This window comes from Ornithodoros turicata, chromosome 4 (assembly GCF_037126465.1).
Source record: "Ornithodoros turicata isolate Travis chromosome 4, ASM3712646v1, whole genome shotgun sequence".
Classification (NCBI taxonomy): Eukaryota; Metazoa; Arthropoda; class Arachnida; order Ixodida; family Argasidae; genus Ornithodoros; species Ornithodoros turicata.
This window is the reverse complement of record NC_088204.1, coordinates 39,258,365-39,285,140: the sequence shown is the minus strand read 5'-3', so window position 1 is coordinate 39,285,140 and position 26,776 is coordinate 39,258,365. Positions and strand designations below refer to the sequence as shown.

General features: G+C 42.5%; 1 protein-coding gene across 1 annotated transcript in view; it reads left to right on the top strand.

Annotated features, from left to right (window-relative positions):
• The window catches only part of LOC135393033 (phospholipid-transporting ATPase ABCA3-like), a 241,869-nt gene that overhangs the window by 184,359 nt on the left and 30,734 nt on the right, over positions 1–26,776 (top strand). Inside the window, exons 21-22 of the mRNA XM_064623623.1 lie at positions 115–302; positions 13,265–13,438. Coding sequence (XP_064479693.1) covers positions 115–302; positions 13,265–13,438 — 362 coding nt within the window. The remainder of the gene's footprint in view (positions 1–114; positions 303–13,264; positions 13,439–26,776) is intronic.

The window sequence follows — 26,776 nt, the reverse complement described above, 5'->3', positions numbered from 1 at the left end:
CCACAGACTGGAGATTTAAGACAACTGTGTTGCGAGCAGTACGTGGTGATGTGCAAGGAAATCTCGTCTTTCTTTGATGTGTCGTTAGCAGCCGCCTATCGATTTTTTATGCAGTGGCAGTCCCGCATCGGCTACTGTGTCCAGGCAGAGGGTTTGCTGGACATGATGACAGCCACAGAGATTCTTTATTTATTCGCCCGTCTACGGGGTGTCCCTGAGACCAACGTTGCAAGCAGCGTCCAAGCGGTCATCAGCCTGGTCGACCTAGAGATGTGTTCAGATGTCATATCCAGATCACTGAGGTATATGCAGCTAAGGCTAGTTCCTGCAAATGTTCGTAGCCACTGTTTCTGGAAACTCACACTTCCTAAAACTTCCATGACCTCAAGAAATGTGATACTTGTCTATCAATAGCGAGTTTTACTGCATCGTGTACGCTATCGCCTCGGCGTAGGTAACGGGATATTAGAAAGTTTTAGTGCATGGTGCGCTGTCGCATTTACGTACGTAAGAATAGAGTGGTGCACTGTTCTGCGCAATGTGCGGAGCTCTGTTTCGCGCGTGCGCAGAACAACCAACGCTATTCCATACATGCTCAAAAGGACCAGCGGCATGGCCAAGTGGGCTAAGGCGTCCGCTCGTTGGTGGTAACCAAGGTCGTGCTGTAGACTGGGAGGTGGTGGGTTCGAATCCTACCTCCGGCTGTGCTGTCTGAGGTTTTCCCTGGGTTTTCCGAAGACTTTCTAGACGAATGTCGGCACAGTTCCCCCTGAAATCGGCCCAGGACGCATACTAATCCCCATGTCCCCCACTCCTTCCTGCTGTCCTTCTCCGTCTGTCCAAATCTGTACGTCGCTCATAGCCACAGTTGCTTCGCGGCGCTAACACGCAATCAAAAAAAAAAAAAGAGAAACGTACTCAAAGGCGATGGCGTACGATGCACTAAAACCCATTATTATCACATGCTTATGTTGTGTTGCCGGGTTCATCACAACGGCAACCTAATCAGTGCTTTGCCTGCTTTACAGCAGCAAAATGGAGTACACTGAGTAGCAGAGAGACACGTGATTAGAAATTGTCGACCAACAAAACCAGGCCCGATATGATCTTTTATGCGCTTTCATTCCCGGTGCTCATGTGCGCCCGGAATGAAATGCGTTGTACTATGTACGATATTCTTGAAGGCTTCCTAGGCAAAATGTACATACCTGTATCTAGAGCACGACCGCCTGAAGTAATTCAGTGATCTCTCCAAGGAATCTATGATCGTTACATCATCGGCTCTAGAGAAGTCATGAAACCTCTCAATTTGGAACTCTGCATGTGCACACGTGCCTACGCGTCCCTCCAATTTTATGATCCGATGGACCATCAACCGACTCACAGTTCCATTGTTCGACATTCATAGCATTAGACAAAAATGCTAGATCAAGCAATGAGGCACTGTTAGCTTGTACCCTAGTATATTCTTTGACAATTTGACAGAAGTCATAAGAGAATACAAGGCTCAGCAACAAATTAGCACTTTGGCGGTCACCAGCTGATATTTCAAACACTTCCCAATTAATGTTCGGCATATTAAAATCCCCAGCCAAAATCATCTTGGAAGATGAGTTAACATTGGAGGAGATGTAACTGTGCAAAGATTCCAGGTAGGAAGGTGGGGCGCCAGGAGGTCTGTAAACTGCACCAACAACCATGCTAGTATCATTTAATCTTATTTTACAAAAAAAAAAAAGAACTCCCTCAATATCAAGCGGATTCATCGGAAAGTATGCCAACGATTTCTTTATTATCAGAGCCACTCCACCACCTCTTGTCCCTCTATCTTTCCTAAGAATACCATAATTTTCCGGAATCAGTTCACAGTCTAGCACGTCCTTCCTGAACCCAGTTTCCGTCAGTTCAACAACATCATGTTCATATGACATCAGAATGGCCTCTATATACTCTAACTTGTTTACTATGCTCCTGATATTAATATTCAGAAGTCGAAAAGAACCTCGAAACCTTTGTTCTGTATGTCATTCTGCAGTTGAGCTCTTGTCTAGTCTTTTGCGTTCGCTGTTGTCTCGCTCCATGTATACACTTCTGAATTTACAAACGCACGATCAAACCGCAACTGATCTTTCTTCCCTTCCCGCCGCTCTTCGACAGTGCTCTCCCATAACTTCAGGGGGCACACGCTGAATACGTTTCGAGAAATCTTCAGCAATACGATATGGCGTTTGTTTCAATTTACCTCCGTTCCTAAGCACAAGTAATTTCTCACGATAATCATTTAGGCGTGAGATGCCGGGTCGTGGCCTATCACTTTCAGCACGTTTTCTGCCAAGTCTGTGACATCTTTCTACAGTAACAATCTTCAGGTCCAAAATAACAGAGAATATGTCAGGCGATCAGATAATTGTTCTTGTGTTTCATCTTCGCGTTCTTGATACTCAAACAAAAGTAGATTATTCGTACGATTTCGGTTTTCAAGGTCGTCTACTTTGCGTTCTAGGGCGACGTATTTATTTGCCAATCCTTCTACTTTACTACATGTTCCGTCTATTTGGCTTAAAGGGGCCGTAAACAGGTACAAAAGGTGCACATTTCTTTGTGTTATATTATTGGAACTTAGGCAGTGAAAACTCCTTTCAATTACTAACGCTCAAAAACAAAAGGCGCTTGCATACGAATGAAATATTCACTGCACTCGCATTTTAGCTCCGCCCCGCGCTCTAACTTTACGTCCCCCCCCCCCATTTTGACGTAGCGCTTTCCCCACCAATTAGGATTGAGTGTTCCACGTATGATTTTATTTCAAATGCGGAATTCTAGATGAACGTGAATCGTCTTCTATTCAAAATCTAAACAGTTACAGTCTCAAACTGAGAAAGAAATGCGTTTAATTTAGGTATCATACGCGCACTACGTTTTCTGGGCAGTAGCACGCAGCGCACCACGAGCGCGAATGAATATCCGGGACTACAGTTGCGAAATCTTAGGCAGGTGCGCGATGGAAGATCTTCGTCATCTTCGAATGGTTCCGACAACTGGGCTGCCGTACTTTGGTTTGAGCCACGCTGCATCGCGTCACCAGCTCGCGTGGTACAGTGGATAGCGTGCTGGCCATGTCACGTCGTGACTGGGAGGAACCCGGGTTCGAATCGCGTCATGTGATAGCAGCCCAGCTATTGACGTTTGCACCAGCCGGAGATGTTGAAGATGTCATGACGTTGAATTTCGGAACCACGGAACGGAAAACGTCGTTTCACACAAACAAACTGAACGCTCCGACTCACAGCTGATAACGAAGTATGTTTACTGGCTGCTAATTTCAAACGTCATGTGCGCAGCCCGGCCCCCCCGATTGGACGGCAAAACGCTACGTATCCATGTGACGTATACGTTGTGGAGAGAGGCTGGCTGGTTACTCATCTTCGAAAGGAGTTATACGGGTCCAGTTATACGGGAGTTATACGGAGTTATATGAGCTGGCACGAGCCGAACGAAATGTATACTTGGGTATTATGAGCTGCGTTCTTTCATGGGGTACCATTATTTCAGAAATGTTTGGTGGCCTGTTTACAGCCCCTTTAATCTAAGTGGCTTAATCTCATTTGTCATGGTCTCGATCTTATCCAGACGTGATTGAATCTCCCGCAGTTTCATATCCACTCTTGCTTAGTTTGTACTGATTTCACCCAATTGACCTTTAATATTGGCCATAATCTCGTCAGTACTTTTCTGCTCTGTTTTCATTTCTGCAATATCCTTGGCGATAGTCTCCTGTTTTTGTAGAATCTGCAGAAGTAGGTCCGTAAATTCTGCTTTTGCTTTAGCTGCCCTAGTTTTGGGATCATCCTTGGGCCTAGGAGTTTCTTCAACATCGCAAGAAAGCATCAGTAATGCGGAGAACACATCAGCAATATAGCAGTATAACAAGTATTGCTGCGGGAACAGCATGAACACAAGGCAGCGATCGTCACTTTTCAAAGAAGGAACTTGTTTTACGTTACCAACTTGTAATGCGAAAAATATCGCATGGTTAAAACATCCTGTTCGTACAAGGTGTGCTGTGCCCACTGAAGAAAACCTGTAGGGGGTGTGCTCTTGTAGCTTCTGTTGGCGCTACTGTCGATGCCACCTTGGATGCCGAGTAGAAACTCGAGTTGAGCAGAAGATAAGGCAAAACCGAAGCGTTGGCACCAGACACCGATAGTTGAATATGCATAGATAGGCGCTTGTTCAGTCGAAAGAAAACTTCCCGGATTCCAGCAGCAATGCATCCACTATAATGCGAAAAATATCGAAAATATGGTTAAACATCCTGTTCGTAGAAGGTGTGCTGTGCCCACTTTGTTTATTATCCACGATATATTATACAGGGTGTTTCAAAAAACGTGTCATTCGGACTTCATAAAAAAGTCGGGGCGACGGAAAAATACGGGGTAAACGGCACTTGTGTGGCAACTGAATTTGCCATCTTGCAAAAATATTTTCATTTGATTTTCATTAAAAGAAATTGAATTTCTTTAATTGAACTCCAAAATTTCCCAAGTCAACCTAACGTTTTTTTTTACAGAATTAGAGAGCCCGTAGCGAACTTAGTCAGATCCACCAAGAAATCCGCTCGATATTGCAAATGGAACTGCCCAAAAAAAGACCCGAAATTAAGGCTTCAAAGTTTCGGGTATTCAACGGCGCACGAAATCCGATGCAAAGATTCGTGGAGAGGAGGACTTGCTCTTGCCCCCATGAAAGATAGAAGGTCGAAAAAAAAAAGAGGGCGGGAAAAAAGAGGCGGAATCATTTTTGTTTGCCGCTTATCAACGTAGGTGCAATGTCAACCGCCTTGTTATCGGCACGTCTTGTGCTGCACGCCGGTTCGGCGATAAATTGTACTAGCTTCGTGGGGGCAGGAGCATGTCAGCTGCGCGCGTCTTTGCGACTGATTTTGTGCGCCGTTGAATACCCGAAACTCTGAAGCCTCAATTTCGGGACTTTTTTTGGGCAGTTCTATTTGCAATATCGAGCGAATTTCCTTATGGATCTGACTAAGTTCGCTACGGGCTCTCTAATTCTGTAAAAAAAAACGTTAGGTTGACTTGGGAAATTTTGGAGTTCAATTAAAGAAATTCAATTTCTTTTAATGAAAATCAAATGAAAATATTTTTGCAAGATGGCAAATTCAGTTGCCACACAAGTGTCGTTTACCCTGTATTTTTCCGTTGCCCCGTTTTTTTTATAAAGTCCGAATGACACGTTTTTTGAAACACCCTGTATATTATATTATAGATTATATTGTCCACCATATATTATAGTTTTTTTTAAATAATCTTCAAGACTGAACACTTCGAGCTTTGCGCTTCTTCGCAATTTTCAGGCCTCGTATCTTCGTAAACATTAAGGTCATGCAGTTAATTTTTTCCACACTTATTGCCTATGTGCGGCAGTGCTGTTTGCTCTACCTTTGAGGTTCTATGTTCTGAAGGTGTCCAAATAAAAAATCACAAAGTCGCCACATTTACAAAAACCTGCACTTTTTCGGCGCGTAAGTACTTTTCTGCAATGACCAGAAGGTTATACACGGGTACCATCATTCTGTTCGACTTTAACCGCTGTTTCTATTGATGTGAAAGAGATTGTTGGAATATCTTAGACGTGCTTCCTAACGCGGGCTTAGTGAGTGGTGGTAAGCAAAAACACGCTACATCGGTAGTGTATTTTCCATATTCGCTCACTCGTGACGTGGCTCATATTCCTAACACATGTTGTTCATAAGAAGCTCACATAGCGTAGTGAAAAAAAAAATCACTTCACTTCAGTTCACTTTCAGTTCATTTTCTGGCTTTCCGCGCATTCCTGCCGTGGCTGGTGCGTGACGGGCGCAGCGAGGGCGGACAGCGGAGTTTCGTCCCTTCGTGGGTTCACATTTCAGATTTCACATTTATAAGGTTTATTACGAAACAATGTTCAAATATCAATCTACAGAGACAGGAGTTACGCTCCGTAGGTCGGCATGAGTGTTGGCCACACGCGAAAAACACAAATTCAAAGCACGTACGGCCCTTATTTGATGAGAAACAGAAAGGGGGCTACTTTCCTCCATGCACTCTTCGAGTACACTTGTACTGCCGTGTACACTTCACGAACGCCATTACTTGTTCATCCTGCATACGTGCTGCATCTGAGGACTGTATTCTAGGAACGCGCTGGAAGTGTTCCCATTCTTGTTCTTTTTCTTTTGTTGTTGTTGTTGTTGTTGTGCGATAGTTTGCGACGTCTTGCGCCGGCAGGTGAAGCATCTGAATATTGGGCGACTTCGCATTTCTAATTACCTTATTTGCCGTACACCTCAGGTTGCACAGTGTGGCATTGTGCTTAACTGCGCTACCGACACAATCGCATCCACTCTTCCCGTGTCCCGTTGCAGTAAACACCCACTTTGTTACTAGGTAACTTCTGCTTCGTAGTTCTTACCACTGCAGTGCTTACCACCGTCGTCCGCACAGAACACACGGTCTGCGCTATCAGCTTTGTTCATTGTACGCCCATACAAAGGAGCACTGAGGTTTTTGTGTTCTCACACACAGCAGAAATAGAATGTGTTCCGCCTAGACGAAGTGGCATGTATACAACAGGAGCGATGGAAAGAGGCGCTTTCTCCACTTCTGCCGATCGCCTCTCCAATAACTACCCGGGGAGCGGATTATGTTTCACATGCTTTACGACACATGATCTCAGCCGCTCTGCAAGAAATGCAGCTTCTTAGTTCGCGTCTTGTGTGTGACCTTAGTCAAATTACGGCGCCATAAACCGCTACCGCGGCTTCGACACCGCGCCATTCATGTTGCTGTGATGGGGTTACGTTTGAGTGTCCGCAACGGAACCTCGTCCATTTCTGAAGTGAAATTTTTTTCTAGCCTATGCGAGCTTCTCATGAACAATATGTGTGAAGAATGTGAACCACGTCACGAGTGGGTGAATATGAAAAATACGTCACCGAAGTTGCCTTACCACAACTCACTCACCGCGCGTCAGGAAGTATTTCCGAGATTTTCCAACAATCTCTTCGATATGAATAGAAAGAGCGGTTAAAGACGAAGAGAACGATGTCACACTGGTTAATATTCGGGCATTTACAGAAAAGCAGTTAGAAAGTGTTAGCATTTACAGAAAAGCACCGAAAAAGTCCGATTTTTTGCAACTAAGGCGTCTTTCGATTTTTTAGCTGGACACCCGTACAATCTAGAACCTCAAAGAAACAATACTGCAGCACATAGGCTATAAACGTACAAAAAAATAACTGCACGGCCTTAGCGGTTACAAACGAACGAGGCCTGAAGATTGCGAGGAAGCGCAGTGCTCGAAATGGTCACTCTTGAAGATACTTTAAAAAAAAAACACCTATTCGATATTTTCAGCTATTTCCTCCGTCAATGTATTTCCGAAGCACTAGGCTTCAATATATATTGGAACAAAATATTGTGAGGTCGACCGGGCCACCATGCCTGACTCTGCTTGGAATCACCCAGCGACACTGTTAGAGCTCAATCTCGTGAAGACCTTGTCCCGTACGTGTGGCTCGCATCGCCGAAAACCCAGCAAGATTAAAGGACAACGGAAACGAAATTTGTCCATTGAAAAAAGGGGACCGAACAAGGTGTAAATATTATGTAAAATTATGGTGCCACTAGTATTTTGCAAGTGCGCTGTGCGGATGGCCATATTTCTGACGATTACGAGAGCGCTAGGCCGCCCACTCGACACGATCGCCCATGGAGCGCGCCAAGCATTGCGGGAAAATCTGAGGAGCGCGTGACGTCAAATATCTCTCGCGCTCCATGTGCGGCTGTCCGGCATAGAGTCACTAAATAAGCTACGCTTCAGAGTAGCGACACTGTGCCGCCATGTTGTTTCGGATGACCTCCAGCCCCACCTCTATTTTGGCAGTAGAAATAGATGAAGGTGAAGTTCAGCAGTGGAAGAAGACGGCACTTCGAAGAGCGCTAAATGGATGGCGCTGGAGGTCATCCGAAACAACATGGCGGCACAGTGTCGCTACTCTGAAGCGTAGCTTATTTAGTGACTCTAGTCCGGCACAAACACGGCGAATTCTGAATAACGCCTGAAAATGTTTGATTCGAAGATCTCGTGGAAGTCTGAAGACAATATATCCTATGAGAGATGGGTGCGTACATGCTTCTTCGTCTCCGTTCTTTCCCCGTAGCAGGAATTAGACGTACGCCGAAACACCAAATGAAATGAAGCGAAATGAAAGTCAGGAACTCCAACAGGAGAGCCAACGTGCGTCACTTCCGTGGTCTGCTACGGCGGCACGGCGACGCTCACCAGGGGCTCAGAGTGCTCCACGGCTGAATTTTATATCGCGATTGTGGCGGCGTTCCAACTAATATACGCAAATCTAAGTCGAATTCCGGATTGTTTTGGTACACATCGCAATATGAGGCAAATAGCTTGGCAGCCTATTTTCGTTTCCGTCGTCCTTTAAGCGAAGAAACGGGCACCGTGGTAACATATATGACGAGATATTTTACAGCGACATATGTTATCTCGTTTCTCGTTGATCACTTGACACGTCGATGACTCCGACGGGATGACAAACGGAGTCACCGCTATCCTATTCGCCTCTCCAACTACCTGTAGAGGCGCTCGCGTCGTCTTCAAGATGGCGGAGAAAAGAATGATTGCCGATTGATAAATCAAGCTTCTGCGTGCCTCCTTCCACGAGACACGCTTCAAAATTGTATAAATCACATAGCTCGAGTGTCGTTTCCCGCTGTATTCGTTGTTTTCGTTCACGCCGCTGCTGTGATAGTATCTTTTTCGTCTTCCCTTTCTCGACATTGGATATTATTCTTCGCAGTATTTTTGCACTGCGGCATTGAGCAGTTAGAATACGGATATTTATTTTCGAACTTGGAAAACATGAGTCAGCCTGAAAACACCATAAGAGAAGCACACGGAGTACTGCTTCCTGTGACGGTACATATGCGTGCACCATTCATGCTGGACCGGAATTTGGCATACGAGGGGCGATCGAAAGGTTTTGCAACTCGGGTACTCGGCTAAGTTGACAAAAATTTGTCAACTATTATGTCAACTATTTGAAAACTATTATTTTTCAACGCGATTGAATACAGTTGCTCCGTCTGTCCTACAGACTTAAAGGGACCGAAAAGTGAATATAAACCTATCGAAACTTTATGTTTAGCGAAAAGCTTGAACCTTCAAAAGTTCAAATATCAAAGAACTCCGCCGAAATCGCTGTAGTTTTTCTGTAATCGAATTTTCCATAATTGCATGTCCAGGGACCTAGTAGGAAACCGAGCACTCTGTCAACAATTGCATGACCCCGCGCCATCTGTCGAGGACGCATGTAATACACGCACTTCCGGGCGCTAATCCGGCGAAAACGAAAATGGCAGTGGGCATTTGTGACCACTTTCTACGTCGAGAATGCCGAGCCTCTTGAACATGAGTGCGCTGGAATTCCGCATTCGAGAACTGTCGCTCACACAGAACTGTTGTTCGTGCGTTAGCGTGCTGGAAAGTGTGTTCTTCGCAGCAGAAGATTCCTCGTCCAGAGATTAATCGGAGTCACATTCGTCCTCAGCAGTAGCTCACCGTGCCGTGAACATGGACTGCTTTGTGAAATTTCCATGTATCACGGAGAAGCACTTGTGTAAGCCGAAACAAGCGCTATTTTTTCGTCGTGCAGGTGTTCATGTGTGAAATGCAAACCGACGGATACTACGGATGGATACTACGGTTTTTGCTGCCGAGAGGTAGAGAATGCGTGTGAAAAGCAGACAGACGATTGCATCAGAACTAACGAATATTTCGAAATAGTGTGCCTTGACACCGAAGTACTGCAAATGTCTTTTACATACATCCGAGAAACCGAAGATCATGGCAACGTACACGGCAGCGCCGTGTGGTCTTTACGCGCTACTTGAACGGCAAACTGGACGGAAAACCCTTATTTCTGCAGGAAATTCCGTTATACCACCTGCCGGCCATTCACAAGGATATGGGGTGCTCCGAGAAAATACAATAGAAAATACTCCACTGGATCTCGATCTGCGTCATGCATGCTATTAGGGATGCTTTCCCATCAGTGCGCTGACCTGTAGAAATGTTGTCAGCATATTTTCATTTGTTGTTTGCTGCAAGTTTTTCTCATTGCTTTTTCTTTGCTGTCACAGCATATTATAATTACCTGGAGATTATTATATGGAGATTATAAGTTCCTGGAGATTAAGTAACCTGTGGGCATAGATGTATTTGTAGGTTATACTCATCTCTCACTTGTATATGTGAGGAGTAAGTAAGACAATTTTCATCAGTGTCATTCAGCTGAACTGTGTTCATAACCTTTTAGTATACTTCTTAGTGACCACGTTTCCAAATGTCAACTAATAATTGAACCAAGATTGGGATTTAACACTTAATTAACTCTGTTTTGCTAAACGGAGTACTTGTAACTGATTCATTATCACGTCGCCAACTAACATTTGTAAAGGAGGACTTGAGAGCTGACTTCAACTATTATTAACCCTTGATCTGGGTTCAAAGTTAACCATGCACCATTGGTGTGCATAGTACTCCAAAATGGCTAAATAATTTATTGCATAAGTTCTCTGTTACTGTAATTGAGATGTACTTTTGTAAAGTACTTTTGACAGCCCTGCAAATTGAAACTGGCTTCAGTGGACACTACAAATGCATCGTAACATTTAATTGAAATATAATATTAAGAGCAGAAGCAACATTTTGTCATAATTCAAACTATATCTTTCTTTTTTATTGTCCAGGGATTTAGGAAATAGAGTAGGACTTCCTGCCCTCTGATGTTCTGACGTACTTGATAGAGTTGTAAAACCTGCAACAAAATAAACAAGAGAAGTATAAACAGTTTCGTCTTTCCCTTTTGAATTTAACAAGCTAGTTATATTTTACCATTTGTTCACTTTTGTATTCTCTGTTGGTGAAAAGATTACAGGAAAAATGATGCTGCAGATCAAACAATGACCTGTCATCTTGATGAAGATCAGAACATTTCTTCAGGCATGCTAAGTGAGACAAAAGAAATGTACAATGAAGGTTGTACAAAAACGGCAAATCTCCGTCGACTAAAACTTTATATATGTGGATGTTACCACATCATGTAGTTTCCATCTAAAAGTAGGACTAGGCAAGGTTGTTTGGTAGGTCGTTGGGATGTTGATGTGCTATACCGTTAGAGCACATCAATATAGATCAGGGGCAAACACAGTAGACAGCGTAATGGCTGCAAAGTCAAGTGAAGATTTATTCAACAGAACAAGAAACCGAAAGCATGAGTAGAGAAAGGCAGTGCCCACTGGGTAATCAAGTGTAAAGGATGCACCTCTAGAAAATTAATTAGCGTTCCTTAGTCATAAAGTCATAACTCCATCTCAACAGGAAGTATTCTCGTACCCTTCAAACAAGCTAGTAGTTCTCATCGGTTTCTTCTCCTCTTGTTGACGTCATACTAATGTTCTGCACCTGTCCAAAGACTAAAAAAAAATGTCACAAAGTCTGCAACACGTAACAAATCTAGTGCTTCCATTTGTGGACTTTGCATACCTGCTTTCAGCTATTTCTGTCATGTCAACTTGAGTGCCTGGATCGCACATACGAAGCAGTCTTGCGCCACTTCAACACTGGAAGGCCCCTAAAATTAAAGTTGTTGATGTTGACAATGTTGAGTACGGCACAAGTAGGATAACATAAGTTAAATGGAATACGTCGTCGCTATATTATAATTTATACATGTGTGACGCCTCTACATACTTAAGACGTTGTGTTGACTCGTCACCTCGGTGAAGCAAAATCACTGGGTACTGAGCATCAGTGTGCTTCGGACGTCTTCGCAATTCGCCTTCTACGGCATCTTCGTAGTCATCGGCAGCAAAATGAGCTCAGCACATACCACACGACTGCTACATCTAATAACCAAGTGTTTTGAACCACATTCGTTTTCGCGCACTCTCCTGTTGAATCTTGTGGTAGAAACGCCTGCCGCCGATGGTGAACGAACATGATTTTTGCATCCCCGAACACCAAAACTACACCAGGCATATGTAGGTCTCTCGAATAATTGACACAACAACCACGAACATGTCATTCACTTCTCTTCGCGCGACCAACACGACCGCCCACGACGTAAACAATAGACGCGATAACACAGACGGCCTTGCAGATGGCGCGGCGGATCGTAGCTCGTAGCGGCGAAGTAGCTGAATGTTTTATTAACGTAAAAGCTATGGAAGTGAGCGTCATTTTTAAAATAGTGTTTAGCTGTAAGATAATGTGCGTCAGCTCTGTTCTCTACAAAATTAACTCTCACGTGGTAAGGGTACCACCAATCCCTGGGAGCCCTGGACCTGAAACCCAAGTTGCTCCTTTTCGCCGTTCGCTGGCAGCACCGTCCATGTTCCGGCAATCTTCAAAATATGTATACGTAAAAAATATGCCGAATTGAGAAGTAATGCATTCTGTGTCTTATCAAACAACGATATTGTGCACGACAGTGGGCAAAAATATGGGGGTTATTTTTCACTTTTCGGTCCCTTTAATATGCCCTTGTAAACGAAAAATCTTTTTTCTTGGTCTTCAAACAACTGTTCTCTGACTCGTTCCCTTGAGGTTACTTTTCAATTTGTGAAGTAAAAACTAGTCGCTGGGACACTTCCCCACTGGGGAGCCTCCAGTGACTATTTTGATTCCACAAATTGAAAGGTAACCTCGAGGGAACGAGGTTCCAGGACTTGGACACTGTGAAAGCTGTCACGGAACAGTGGTTTGACGACCAAGCAGAAAGTTTGTCTGTTTTCTTTTTATTGTTCGCAAGGGCATCTCAAGTCTGTGGGACAGATGAAACAACTGTGTTCAGTTAATGGGTAATTATGTTCAAAAACAAACACCTTTACCCAACCCAACCCCTTACCCTTTTTACCCAAGTTGCAAAACTTTTTGATCGCCCCTCGTATATAAGTTGCATTGGCTTTTACAACTCCGCTTTATACTACTATGCACTACTATATACTTCGCTACAGGTGCATACCCATTCGCTTCGTGTTCGCTTCGGTGCCAAAATTACACAGTTGATTATTGACGCGTATTTGCACATCACTTCAAACATTGTCGTAATAAAGTGCGCTGATGTAGATGCTGACTCCTGATGCGTAGTAACTGTTTTTTATGCTTTAAATGTATTTTCTTTCAGCGGGGGCAATAAGCGGAAGCTGTGTACCGCAATTGCCCTGGTGGGAGTACCTCACCTGATGTTGTTGGACGAACCGACCAGTGGATTGGACTTGTTCACGCAGAGAAGAATTTTAGCCGCCGTGAAGGCTCTCAGGGAATCCTCGGGGATCTCCATCCTCCTCACATCACAAGAGTAATGTTTTCTATTACGGGATATTAGCAGCGGAGTATACTTCAGAGAAAAGGAGTTCAAGACATTACCGAACTATTTCGCTTCACCTATTTAGACAATTTAATTTGAGCAGATTGTCTTACATCAAGTTCAGTAAAACATTGAGATGAAATGCTAAATTGACGCAGTGAAGAAAAGCAATCCGAAGATTTCGCAGCGTTATTGGTGAGGACGGCAGCGCATTGCGGGTGCGCATAATGGCTGGCTTTGTTACCCAAAGGTGTAATTAGCTTCCTATCATCGTGGAGCGTATGCGATCCTTCACAACCGCCTCATTAGTAGAAACAAATCTGGGTAGGATGCGAGCTGTACTCTAAAGGAGCAGCGAGATGACACCTAGTAAAATGATTTCTTGGGAAAGAACGATGAGTGGAGGTGAATCTCAGAGTGCAGTTTTAACACACTGGAGAGCGAAGATATATTGCATGATGCCTCCTCGTGGACAACTTGACGAGTGAAACAGGGCTTCCAGACACGTTAAATGTCACCTCCTTTGCTCCTTCAACAGCACGTACTTTGTCCTGATCATTCCACCGATATATTTGCATATATGAGCCAGCGCCGCCTTAGTATTCATTTAAAACATATTTAGGATGTTTCTTCGCCTTCTTCGACTGATGAAAACGCCACAGAAATTCGTAGTTCCAAGACGGTCATGGGCCACAAGTGTATTTCAACCTACACTGTAAACTCTTTCACACCTTTAAAGGTGTGCGCTATGAACATTCAACCTGGTTGCGTAACATTGGATCTCCAGGATGATATTTTACAAAATTTGGAAAGCATTACTAAAGATCAAGTGTCAGTACAAATCTTGCTTTCATTATGTCTTGGATATCGTAGGTACGAGCTAATGCATATATGCATCGCTATCGATAATCGAGCACGCGCAAGTGTCTACAATACTGTTGAACAATGTTGATTTGTGGCAAGACTGAATTTATGGAGGACAGACAACACTCGAGTAAAGAAAATTTGTGCGAAACCGTGCTCCATTATGATGTTACCAAAATTACACCTAAAAAGGCGTGCGCCATGCACGTTATTACACCTTTAAAGGTGTGAAAAGATTTAGAGTGTAGATAAATCTACTCTCGAATGACCTCTTTCTTTTTTTAAGCGCCTAAGAAAACTGAGCGCGCGTCATACTATGAGTTACTTTGAAAAACACCATCGATTAACTACATAAACACAGCAGTGGTTCAGTGGCGAAGAGGGTGGGGTAAACCCCGAACCCTCTCTCCAAAACTGCACATTTGGGACCACGAAACGACGTTGATATCTCCTTCCACCACGTAAACGTTCCGTGGATCCCCTCTCGAAATATTTTTTTCTTGCTACGTTAGTGCACATGTTTCAGCGTAACTCGTCTTGTATAGGTAGGGCACCCGGCTTCCCTTCTTCCCACCTCGTACCAGTTTTGGATAATATCTTCCTGGGCCATAAGAACGTTAATGATATGTCTGCAGCAAATCCACAGGTGACTCCTTCGATGGATCGCAGTACGTGTCACTGGGTAGATATTAGGGTGTAGGATGCGCTTCGTGGTCGTGGATGCACCGCATTTGTGGATCATCGATATTAGAACGCAATCGGGACGCATCTAAACAATTTTCCTGCATTAGCATGGCCCGTCCATTCGTATTCCTATAATGCGACCGTAACACTTAATTACGAGTAACCCACCGCGGAGGCATATCGAAGGGTTTTAAAGGAATCAATTAAATGACTCAATCAATGTTCATTCCTCGACAAGGCCGTCAGAAGCCAAAGGTTTTTAAGGGAATCAATTAAATGACGTCAATCAATGCTCACTCCTCGACAAGGCCGTCAGAAGCCAAAGGGTTTTAAGGGAATCAATTAAATGACATTAATCAATGCACATTCCTCGAAAGGCCGTCAGAAGCCACCATGTAGAACATTTCAGCTGAGCAGTGTTTTGTTAGTGTGCAATTTAGTGCAAAAATGCCCCGAAGAAGCAGCCATGCGCGCAGCTGTGTTAGATTGGAGGCGCTGCTCGATCTGCTGCCGCGAAATATGAGGAGCACAGCCGGACAGCACCATCGTGGTTACAAGACATGATTCGTAATCCCACCTGGAGACAATGCGTCATGGTGTGACTTCACCCACACATTCGAAGAGTTGAGGGTTTTCAGAGGGTGTATCAAAGACTTCCGGCGCGCGCTATACTACAGCTGTGATCATTGTTCTTGTCCAAGAATGCGCGTTATTTGTCATAAGATGCTGCGCGTCAGTAGTAAAGAGGGTTGTCCCATTAAACCGCTGTCCAGTACGTTCCATGGGTGTCTGGTTCGAACCCCACAGCCTCTGGGACACCGTCACGTGTGCGGAGGGCGCGGCGCCAGTGCGGAGGGTTGTCCGCGCGCTTATAACATGCAGAGACATGCAAAGAAGGGTCATACACAAAAAAGTACGAGTGAAAATATATTTATTAATGCCAATTGTAATGCCAATCAGGTTGCGATATATTTATTAAAGCCAATTGTGCTGGGAATTGTGCCAATTGTGATGCCAATCAGGTGAAGGAGAAAAACCCAGCCGAAAAACCTTCACGACCTGTAACAGAAGAAACACAATACACATAATAAAGAATATACTTACTCATTACCAATTTCACAGCTTCCATATGGATATGACTCAATAGCATTAAAGAGATATCTCTTATCATCATAGGGCATGAGTGCAAGCTTAGTTGTTTCTACTGTATACATGCATTGGCGCTTACTACATATGGTCCTTTGTGGATGACTTACCTTCACACTATTAAACAAAACATCTTTATATACATCATGATACAATTCCTTACGAACAATACTTTTCTTAACACCTTTTGCTCTAGCAATTTGACTATCGTCACTCAATCGGATAGAATACATTTTTGCTTTCAGAGCAACCACCTCTTCAATTATCCTACCTCCAGTCTCATCCTTGAAGTGGAACAATGCACCCTTATTTTTATTGCTATAGAGTGGATGATCAGTGGGATAAGATGAAAGATCGAGGTGATCATCTGCAATCTTTTTGATTTCCTCTTCATACTCTGACGTATGAAACACACCGATGATAGAATCGGTATCCGAGTACATGATGGTGATGGGACAATTCAACTTTTCCAAGAGAGTGCAATAGACAAATTCATACATTACCAACTTACTATAATCTAAAATACAAAAACCAATCTGCAATGGAAAGCTACACTTTACCTTCCTTTTCTTCATCTCATACAACACACAATTCTCAGACAAAATTTCAAATCGAATGCAGTCATTCGAGGAGCTATATCTTTGGGCCTCTTCTTTGCTGAATGCTATCTTAATTGATCTAAATCGCCTGGGGGAAAGGAGCGTCCTGCCATAAAGCGCATTACAGCTTAGTTTTAGTATCTTCTTCTCAAAGTCTGTTTGCGCTGCAATGCGTCGCTTAATGTTCATTTCAATGTATGGACCAAAGACCACACCCTGACGAAATTTCAACACTCTATGAATTTTGCTAACCCGCATACCTAACTTACAATACAGACTCAACAAACGATAATGTACAACATACTCTGTTTTATCATTACAAGTGAGAAGTAACTTACCCTGTGCTGCAGGTTTGTAATTCAATTGGTCTTTTAGAGCCAACTGATACTCAGACAACCAGCTCTCGTCAACCTTTTGGTTCAATGGAGCTAGTGGGAAATACCTAGTCTTCTGGTGTAGCTCCGGTGGGTAGACGAGGTCGCACACGTAAATGTAGCCATACTCTGCATCCTGAGGATGGTTAATGATGTCCAAACTCGAAAATTCGGATTCGGGCACCCACTCGAATCTTCCAATAGGCAATGGCAATGTCTGGCAACCAGCATACAGACTGTTTGCATCCCAATAGGAGATGTAACTTTGCGGTTTCTTCGGGTCAAAGTTTGCACAATACTTGTTATTGGCAACAGCATACCTCAATCCTTGTTGGCAAATACCACCTCTAATAGAAGACTCGATGGTTCGATACATATCTTCATCTGTAAGCAGCTCAATCTCGGCCTTTGTATATTTGAGAGCAGCCTGCCAACTGAATCTGGGTAGACTGACAAAGTGCAGCACTTCCAATCCATATGTCTTCATAGAAAGCTGTGTAGAATGCTGCATAACATCTAACAGGAGCAGGACATCACATTCCAAATAGATCATTGTATAATCTTTCAATGACTTGCAATCAAAATGATCATATGTTTCCCGTGCGAAAGCATAGTCATCATCGCTGATGTGTGTTCCATTCAAATCGTCATAAAAACCATCCTTGGCTGGCAGGCATTCTTCATTGTAGACTTGAAAGCTTTTGATACAGGAATAAGGGTACACACCTTTCCTGGTTAAACGTCATTACCATACACTTGCTGTAGGCACTAACGGGCAACGGCTGATATCGACCACCTTGTTATGAAAACGTAACAGGCAGTCGACGCACCTGGAAGCGGCATCGGGGCCTAAATATTTTTCATTTGCGAGTATTTTCGAATCATAGGTTCTGATTAGAATGCAGCAGAAGGAACTCATAACATGCTTCTGCACGGCACTTTTCACATTCGTATTAGGATCGAGGACAGACTCTGTATCGAGTCCGATAATATATGGAAATGCAAACATGTGACCAAACTTGTTAAATTTTAGAACATTCTTACCTGGTTCAGGGAACTCCATCAAAAGCTCATCGAAATTCCTGCACACTCTCCTATGTGACACTAGGTTTTCCTGTGTTGCAAACCCCCTCGTACACTTTTCACAAAAAAATCTACTTTTCTTACCATTCAATGTATTAAAATTCTTTATCCCAAAAAAGTGATTATCAAATTCCAATAATTGCACTTTATCATTAAATGCGAGACGCGGAACACGGGAAGTGTGGATACTCCCATCCTGATATGAGTACACATACACTTCAATTTGATTCCGTTCTTCAAATTCTGCAATCTCCGAATACGATACCGGACCATCGGGCCACCATCTGACTCGTGCCAATGGATTCGAATCGAGATCCACCAGATACTTACGATATGTTTTCCAATCATTTCCATATTTTTGTTGAGGATGCAACAATGCTAAAGTATTATATTTGAAACACTCGTTGTCTGGACATTTTACATTTGTGAGTGTTCTTCTTCTTTTTTTCAATTCGGCAGGAATTACTGTGTCACAGCCAATCTTCTTTTTTTCAATCGCGCTTATGTTCAATTCGATTTCGGATACGTCTCGTGAGACGTAACCACTACCTTCACCCTGATAATTTTCAAGGTTGCGCGCTAACTCGCTAATCATTTCATTTAGCGCAACCATTATATCCGCGAGACTATGAATTTCTCGCGACACGGCACTTAGAAAAGCAAAATGGCTACTCATCGAATCGCCAACTTGCTTTACCATCAATACTTTCACGCGCATATAAAATTTAAAAGGTATGGGATGTTGTTGTAATATGGAAACTATATCGTGCTGGTAATGTACCAGGTATTCGAACGGATCCTCGACAAAGTCATCATACGGTGACGCGAACAGGACGTAACGTCCAAGGTACCCTTCAAAGGCCGCAGCGGTTTCAAAGAACGGAAAGTATGGTACGCTAACACCAGGATGAGCCACCGAAACATGTTCCGCGAGATTGTTCACAACAGGCTCTGGGCTATCAGGATTTTGCACGGCATCTGCCGGCGTATTATCATCAAAAACTCCATCCATCAAAACCTGATCAAATTCTAATCCCCACTCTTCATCAAACAAAGCAGGATCTAAATTTGGAACATTAGCATCCTCCTCCATGCGACGAATTACCTCCTCAACGCAATCATACCCACAGATTCCACAGCGAGGCACTAGAAACAGACATTCCATAAATTAAAATAAGAACAATAAGCAAGAAGCAGACTTACTTTTCAAAGATCTCGGCAGCACACCAAAACAATTTTTGGCAAAGGAAACAAGCACTGCAACCAGGGCAACAGAACTTGGTGGAAAAAACAAGCCATGGGTCACTATTTTATAGTAAATGTGGGCGGAACCGAAAATTGCATATAGAAAATCGTTAACCAATGGCATACTAAGAAAACCAATAGGCATCCTTTCCATCTCATTCTCTCCCAAATCAACGATGGAAACAGACGAGTGCTATTCACTCTCCCTGGAGGACTGTGAGTTTTTTACAGCTTTTCTCCTCTCTTTCCACTGACTTAAGGAGATTTTTTTTGTTTTAGATTATGAGTGTCTTCTGACAGGCGACTTGCCCATTGTGCAAACATTGAAGACACCGCCCAGAAGTTTCTTTATACAAAATGGCAATCATCTGAGACAATGTCGCTGCGGGGGATTGATTTCATCGAAATCGTCAGACTGGCTAGATCCTAACATCAGACCATATCTCGGATGTCATCCCAACTCGGATTGAGTATGAACTCGGCTGAGAGATTTCACTTGACTATACAGTGGATGATGTATAAAGACCTGATGAAATTAAACTCGTACTTGAATTGCAACGGACCTGAGAGTGACTTCACACTCTTATTGCGATGTTTACCGTATCAACTCAAAACAAGACGCGGACAACTAAGGAAGAGACTACAAAAGTTTGTCGCCGTGAAATGTGACTTGTTAAGACGATACCGTGATGGTGAACAGATTTCACCGGCCATTATCAATGCCGGTTTGAGAAGACCGATCCTTCGGAATTATTACATTCAGCATTCGCACTATATCGTCCAACGAAAAGAAGACGGATCTCGCAAGATAGTGAGTCTGGAGGATTATCTTCAAAGTGCTTGTACATTGAATAAATGAGAGAATTTTTCTTAAATGAGGTATTCCTCTTCAGTCATTTTTATTACCTTGAGATCGTTGTGTACAAGGTTATTGTCAAATAATGACATAATGCTTTTGAGTGAATAATTCTTACAAAGACGGGAAGCAAATACGGAAACAAATAGGCCACAGTGGGAGCTGTAGAGACTCTGTATACACTTGTCACAATATTCGTCAACAGGTAGATCTAACAGTTCCTCTTCAATTGGTGGTAGACCAAAGCTGTCCACATAGATGAATCTATCATTTCGATCCATCATGTACAACAACCAATGCTCTCCCGGGCCGTCGTGTGGATGCGTATTAATGACAATGAAACCTTCTTCTTGAAGTGGCGAAACTCTGTCGACAGCGTAGGTTCCTCGATACATTCTCACAGTTTGAGGGTTCATTGAAAACAATAATTCAAGATCTAGAACGTCCATGATTTAATCCAAGTGAATTGCAAGGTCAGCATTGACTGTCAATATCTTGGGGCTCTCACTTATAAGTATAATCGACACAGCGTGAGGCAATGGTTTTGCAAATTTAAGTTCAATTCTACAATTTCCCTTACGTATCGGATTAAAGTAGCCGCCAACGGATTCGTCTGCACTGAGGTTCCAATGCAATATGAATGGATTAGTTTTATAATTCTGATAACGCAGCTCGACGCTTCTATCATTCAGTTGAGATAGGAAATCATAATAGCTTCCTCTGCATAGGTCATTGTCCCAGTCGTATGAGAGTTGTTTTCGATGTCCATCAATTGTTAGTGTTACTGAACTCACGTTGAAATGTTCAAAATTGAAAGGGCTCAGTTTGAAGTCACCCTGATAGGCGTCGGTCCGTGTCATAACCATTGAGATCCGATCTGGAATGCGATCGGTGTATAGATTGTCGAAAATACCATCCACTGACCCAGCAGTTATTGTCTTAATTTTGCTTTCCAAACCTCGCATAGTATAACACGCTGGATGTTTCTTCAGTATAGACTGGTGAGAGAGGAAAGTTGAGTTACTGACTTTACGTAATGACAGTACTGCATTGTGTATCTTGATTTGATGTTGATGAGTTTCTCCTGGACCAGTCAATAAGCGATGCATGTCGCTGGCGTGCACGGCAGACACCCTAACATCCAATCCTGGTAATAATAGCTTAATTTGATCTGTCAAATCCGTATTAACACGCATGACAACTTCAAATAGTTTGCCACCACTTGTTCTAGAAATGAGTGCTTTAGCAACATTCGAATTTGGATCGTTTGCGGCATGTTCACCTGAATCATACATATACATTCCGCAATCATCTACCGTATTCTGAAGATGCGTGTTGGTGTGGAGCAAAGTATCAAGCATACATCGGTAGGAATTCAAACAATTTGATGATACCAATCGCTGATTGATATACACATTAATATACTTAAACATTGCAGCTCCCAAGTTATTCACGGGGAATACAACATCGTTGACTACACCATCCGCCGTTCTTGTATACGGATCACTCCCATCGCTTCTCAATATCTGCATAGTTAGTTTAATGTACATACTAGAAACATCGAGATAGAGATCGGATAAGTTGCTTATATTCCATTCAATCGTAGATTCGCCGCCTGTAATTGTTGATACAGGGTAGAATAATTGATTCTCGCATGATTCTATAGAAATTTGAGTGGGTGGGATTTGAAAAAGCTCACACTCCCCCTTCAAAACCAATTCGGACTGGGCGTGGACTACGTTGACCAGTGACATGTTTGCGACTGAATACAATTGTCACCCTCTCCCATGTTTTATTTTTTAGGATTGTTTACCTGTAGCCCCTTTTTCCTCCCCTCCACTTCTTTCAAGTTGGAAGACAGTGTGTCGCTTCTAAGAAGAAATGAATCGTTTCGCAGCTCTTTCTAAGCATCTTCCCATGACGTATGGTAACGAGTACAAAATCCGATCCCGTGTCGAGACCTCCGGCGTCGTTTCGCGACTCTTCCTAAGCAGCTTTTTATCGCATCTTCCCACAACCTATGGTAACGAGTACGAAATGCGATCCCGTGTCGAGACCGCCGATACGCACCACTTCTAATGGTTTTCTTTCAAATTGGACAACTCCGTGTCGATGCGCCGGTTCTAACGGCTTTTTTTTTTTTTACTTACCCCCACCGCAATCCGTTATCGTCGCGACCTCCCGTGTCGATGCGCCGGTTCTAATGGCTTTTTTAAGTGGACAGTCGCACTTATCCCCACTGCAATCTTGCCTTATTTCCCACATTTTTACTATCCAGTCAGACAAACGGACGCCAGCGTTGACGAAAATATTTATTCCTCACTCCAATTGGGTTGCTTGTCAAAGACGTCTTTTCTTCTTCTTTTCCTACGTCTGCCACCGCCGCCGGCAAAATCTTTTAACACTTGCGACTTAAGCTCGGATGCACTGTTTCTAATGGCTTCTTTCAGATGTTGACCATCTGATAGTTTTCGTGCCAGGTTTTTTGCTGCATTCATTGCAGTCTTAGTAACGTATGGATGTGCTCGTCGCAGCAGTGGTAATGCAAACTTGCGCAATGATTTAAAGAATCCACTGCCCCTCTGGAACATCGGACCTGAGTACGGCGTAATGTCCAGTCCGTGACCGTAGTGGATTTCCGGAATTTCTTTAAGATACATGTCTAAAATGTAGAGCTAGAGCTGTTTTGCCCGGTCCTTTGAAGTGGAGAGGTCGACCAGAGTCGTCACACAACTTAATTGAAATGAAATTTATTTCATTATGCAATAGCTTAAAATATTGTATGTTTTGGAAAGCATAATGAATGATACTGTCTTCCTTTGCAGAGTATGGAACTAATTTTAATATGGGAAACTTCTTTGCACCCAAGTGCGATGATTCGATAATATCGCAATAAACTATAAAATGATGGAATAATGGTGTAAGTCTGAGGTGTGTGTTTCCAATTGTACTGTTCGCGAAAGTTGTAAGTGGTGCAAAACCTAGCATATTAGAGAGGTATTCTGATAGATGAATAGTAACACCGTGAATTGGGTTGATAGTGCAGAGCTTTCTCTCGTTACTATATGTGAGTAGAGCTTTGCCTTCTAATTGATTGTTGATTGTATGTAGCAGTAATTTCGGAGTTTCATAATGATCTGGTGGAATAGTTATTCTTTTTGTAACAAGTACTTCTTTCTCTATAATCAGGTCATAAGTGCGTTCAAATGGATCTCCATAGTAGTAGGCTGTATCATCTTTTGTATTAAAATTATTTAATCTGAGGAGATTCTTGAGCTGTTCTGGAATAACAAAGAGACTGTGTAATGGCTGTGTCAATCTATAACTATTCTCCCGGAATGTTACATTTGCTTCAATTTTGTGTGTTTTAAAAAAGCGATTTAATGTTGTCTTGATAGAACAACCTGGAATGAATGCGATCAAGCCATTTGAAGTAAGAATAGAAATTTCTTCTAGTATGCATAGCTGCGAAGCGTATTCCTCTCGAAGGAATGTGTCCTGACGAGGCACCTTAGAACCTACCACAGTATTGCCTTGAATGGTTGACACTCCAATAGTCTCTTGCAAGTTGTCATCTATAAATTTAATTGACCGAACAGAATGTGGTAAACGGAATACATATCTCCCTTCAATATAATTGATAGAACTGTTCAAGTCTTTGAAAAGCTCTAGAAGGGCCATTTCGATAGTTTTTTTAACGATAATAGTCTTGCGAACCTCTGCAAATTCTTTGTAATCAACCTGCATGACGCCATCATCACTCCGCGGTATATTGTAGAATAGATTACCGATCGATAGTTCTTGTAATCCAACTTCATACTTTCCACTCAGTTGTAGGGGTGCATTCAAAGCAATTGTAAAGTTGTCCAGTGTATTTGTTGGATATAATTCGGTACAATCATTGGACAGGAGGTACATATAAAACTCAGAGCCTGGCAACATCGTGCACTGGAACCCACGAATTAAATGAATCGTCATAACCAGCCCACTTCACTTTATAATGAGTGACTCCATCAATTTTCTTACTGGATATAATTTTTTCAATTGGATATGGGTCATCAGGCTCTTTAATAACGCGTTGCAATTCGTTTGCATAATATGTGCCCTCTTCTTCTACACCATCTGGGCCTGCAATGTAAAAGACAGGTGGATCTGTTTTCTTATACCTCGAAATTGTATAGATAACGTGAGACCAGTGTCCTGTGTACCCCTTGTCAAATATTGATCGATTCAATAGAACACGAACTTGCTGGCCAATTTCGAATGGTATTGTGATGTCATCATCTTTTTTACTGTTTAGTCTATTGAAGAGTTCAACTTCGTTGCTTTCATTCACTTCATTCGGTGCCATTTTAATAGTTCTATGGTAAGAATTGTTATAATCTTCTATAATCTTTGGAAGAATTTTAAGGTACTTGTGATGTCCTTTACTGCGGAAATAGCGGAATAGGCGGCCTTTAATAGTTCGAATGGCGCGTTCAGCTAGACAAGATTTGAGTCCAGTCCTAGTAGCATATATTGAGATGCCGTGACGCCTACACCAAGCCTGCACATGTTTGTTGAAGAACTCAGACCCCTGATCTGTTTGGATTAGCTTGGGGGTTTTCCCTCTCTGTTGATATATCTTCATAAATCCTTTCTTCACATCTTCACCTCGCTTGGTCTTGAGAGGTGTGGCCATGACTTGCCTCGACAAACAGTCTATCACAAGCAGTATGTATGAGAATCCTTTATTGTATTTCTTGTATTGGATGAATGAAATGAGGTCTGCTTGATGTAGGTCATTCAGGTGGAGTGAGATGACTTTCCTTCTCTTAAATCTTCGTCTTGCATCTTTGTGGAGAGTATAGACGTCATCGCGTTGTAATTCTTGTAGTGCTTCTTTCCTTGTGATTTTCCGTGCCTTTTGATAACGTTTGACCCCTCCGAGCCCGCCGTCAGGTGATCTGTAGCTCATTCTTCTGAGAAATATTCTTCATCCGAAGATGAAATCAACTTTGTTCTTTGCGGCGACTTGTAGGTCTCCCACAATATTTTCTTCTTTGATTTTCTTTTCTGTCTGATCTTGTGTGATGGTAGAAGTTTTGACACCTTTAGAAACCAAGCGGGCCTCACTCGTTTATGACCGGATAGGTACAAGACCAATTCCATTATACTAGAGCCCTGAATGGTTTTGTTGTTATGAATGATTTCTCCTTTTTCATTCCATGACAAACTCCTCGGTATCGCTGACACTATGCGCCTAACTTTTTTAATATTTATATTATCTGGTAGAGCGTCATAATCGAACTTTCTGCTAATACTTTCCTCCATTTGTAATGGTTTTATTATTGGCGGATCTGATTCTATTGTCGGTTTCAATTGATTTTTTATAGTGTAGTACATAGCTGTTAGCATACGCTTTACCTTTACATCTTCACTTTCATTAGATTCCAAAATAGTGTCCACTGGATTTAATACCTCGATTTTTGTTGCCATTTTCAAACACCAGCTACCTTAGCTATAGCCCGCCCTGCTACACCACCTAATATACTAGTCAAGCCTGTCAGTAATAGTGGGAGTAATGGGACCAAACCTCCTCGTTGTCGATATAAAAACTTTTGTAGCTTCTTCGGTGATTTGTGCAATGTTTTATATGCGATGTATCGAATTGTAGCTTTATATTTCTTTAAATCTTTGTATAGTTTCGGTGAAAGTTTAACATTACCATTCAATATATTCTTGCAAACTTCGGAAAGAGCTTCAATGCTGTGCGGAGGAGCCTCCTTCAATATGTTTTCCCGCTCTTTTGGAGTGCAGGTTGCAAGCACTTTAAGGAAAGTTAAATGGTGACGTAGACTTTTCATTTTGGTATGAAAACAAATTGTGGCTCGAGCTTGGTTATACCTGTTCGCAGTCTTTTATCAGACTGGGTAAGTGGGTGTAGGTCAATCACTAGATAACCAAATGGTTTCTCTGTTGCTTGTTCGAATGCATTCAGAAAGTATGGCAACCGTGATTTCCCGAAGATATGTCGTCCTAGAAGTTCGAGTTGCGTACGAGATCTTAAATTATTGAATAATATTATATATGTGCTGTTGTGTGATAGAGTGCGGTAGTTTACATCGTTATGGAATAAGTATTGGCAAAGAAAAATAATTGATGCATTCTTGTGATGGGACGCTCTTGTATAGAGGTGAACCATATCTTGCATAACATTCTTTTCAGTCATGAGATCGTCAACTATAATCAGTGTTGGTATGTTCTCATCCCATGTCGTTGGTAATTCTTTACTAAATGTAATTTTAGTGAATTCATTTTGCCAGCTAGCGTCATATTTACTAACATAAAATATTTGTTCTGGGACTACACTGAATACTGATAGATTTCTAAGGATGTTACGAACTAAGTAAGTTTTTCCTGACATGGAAGGTCCACATATAATAATTCGTGCAGGATGGATGAAAGAAAACGGTCTTACGTCGGACATTGTGTCGCA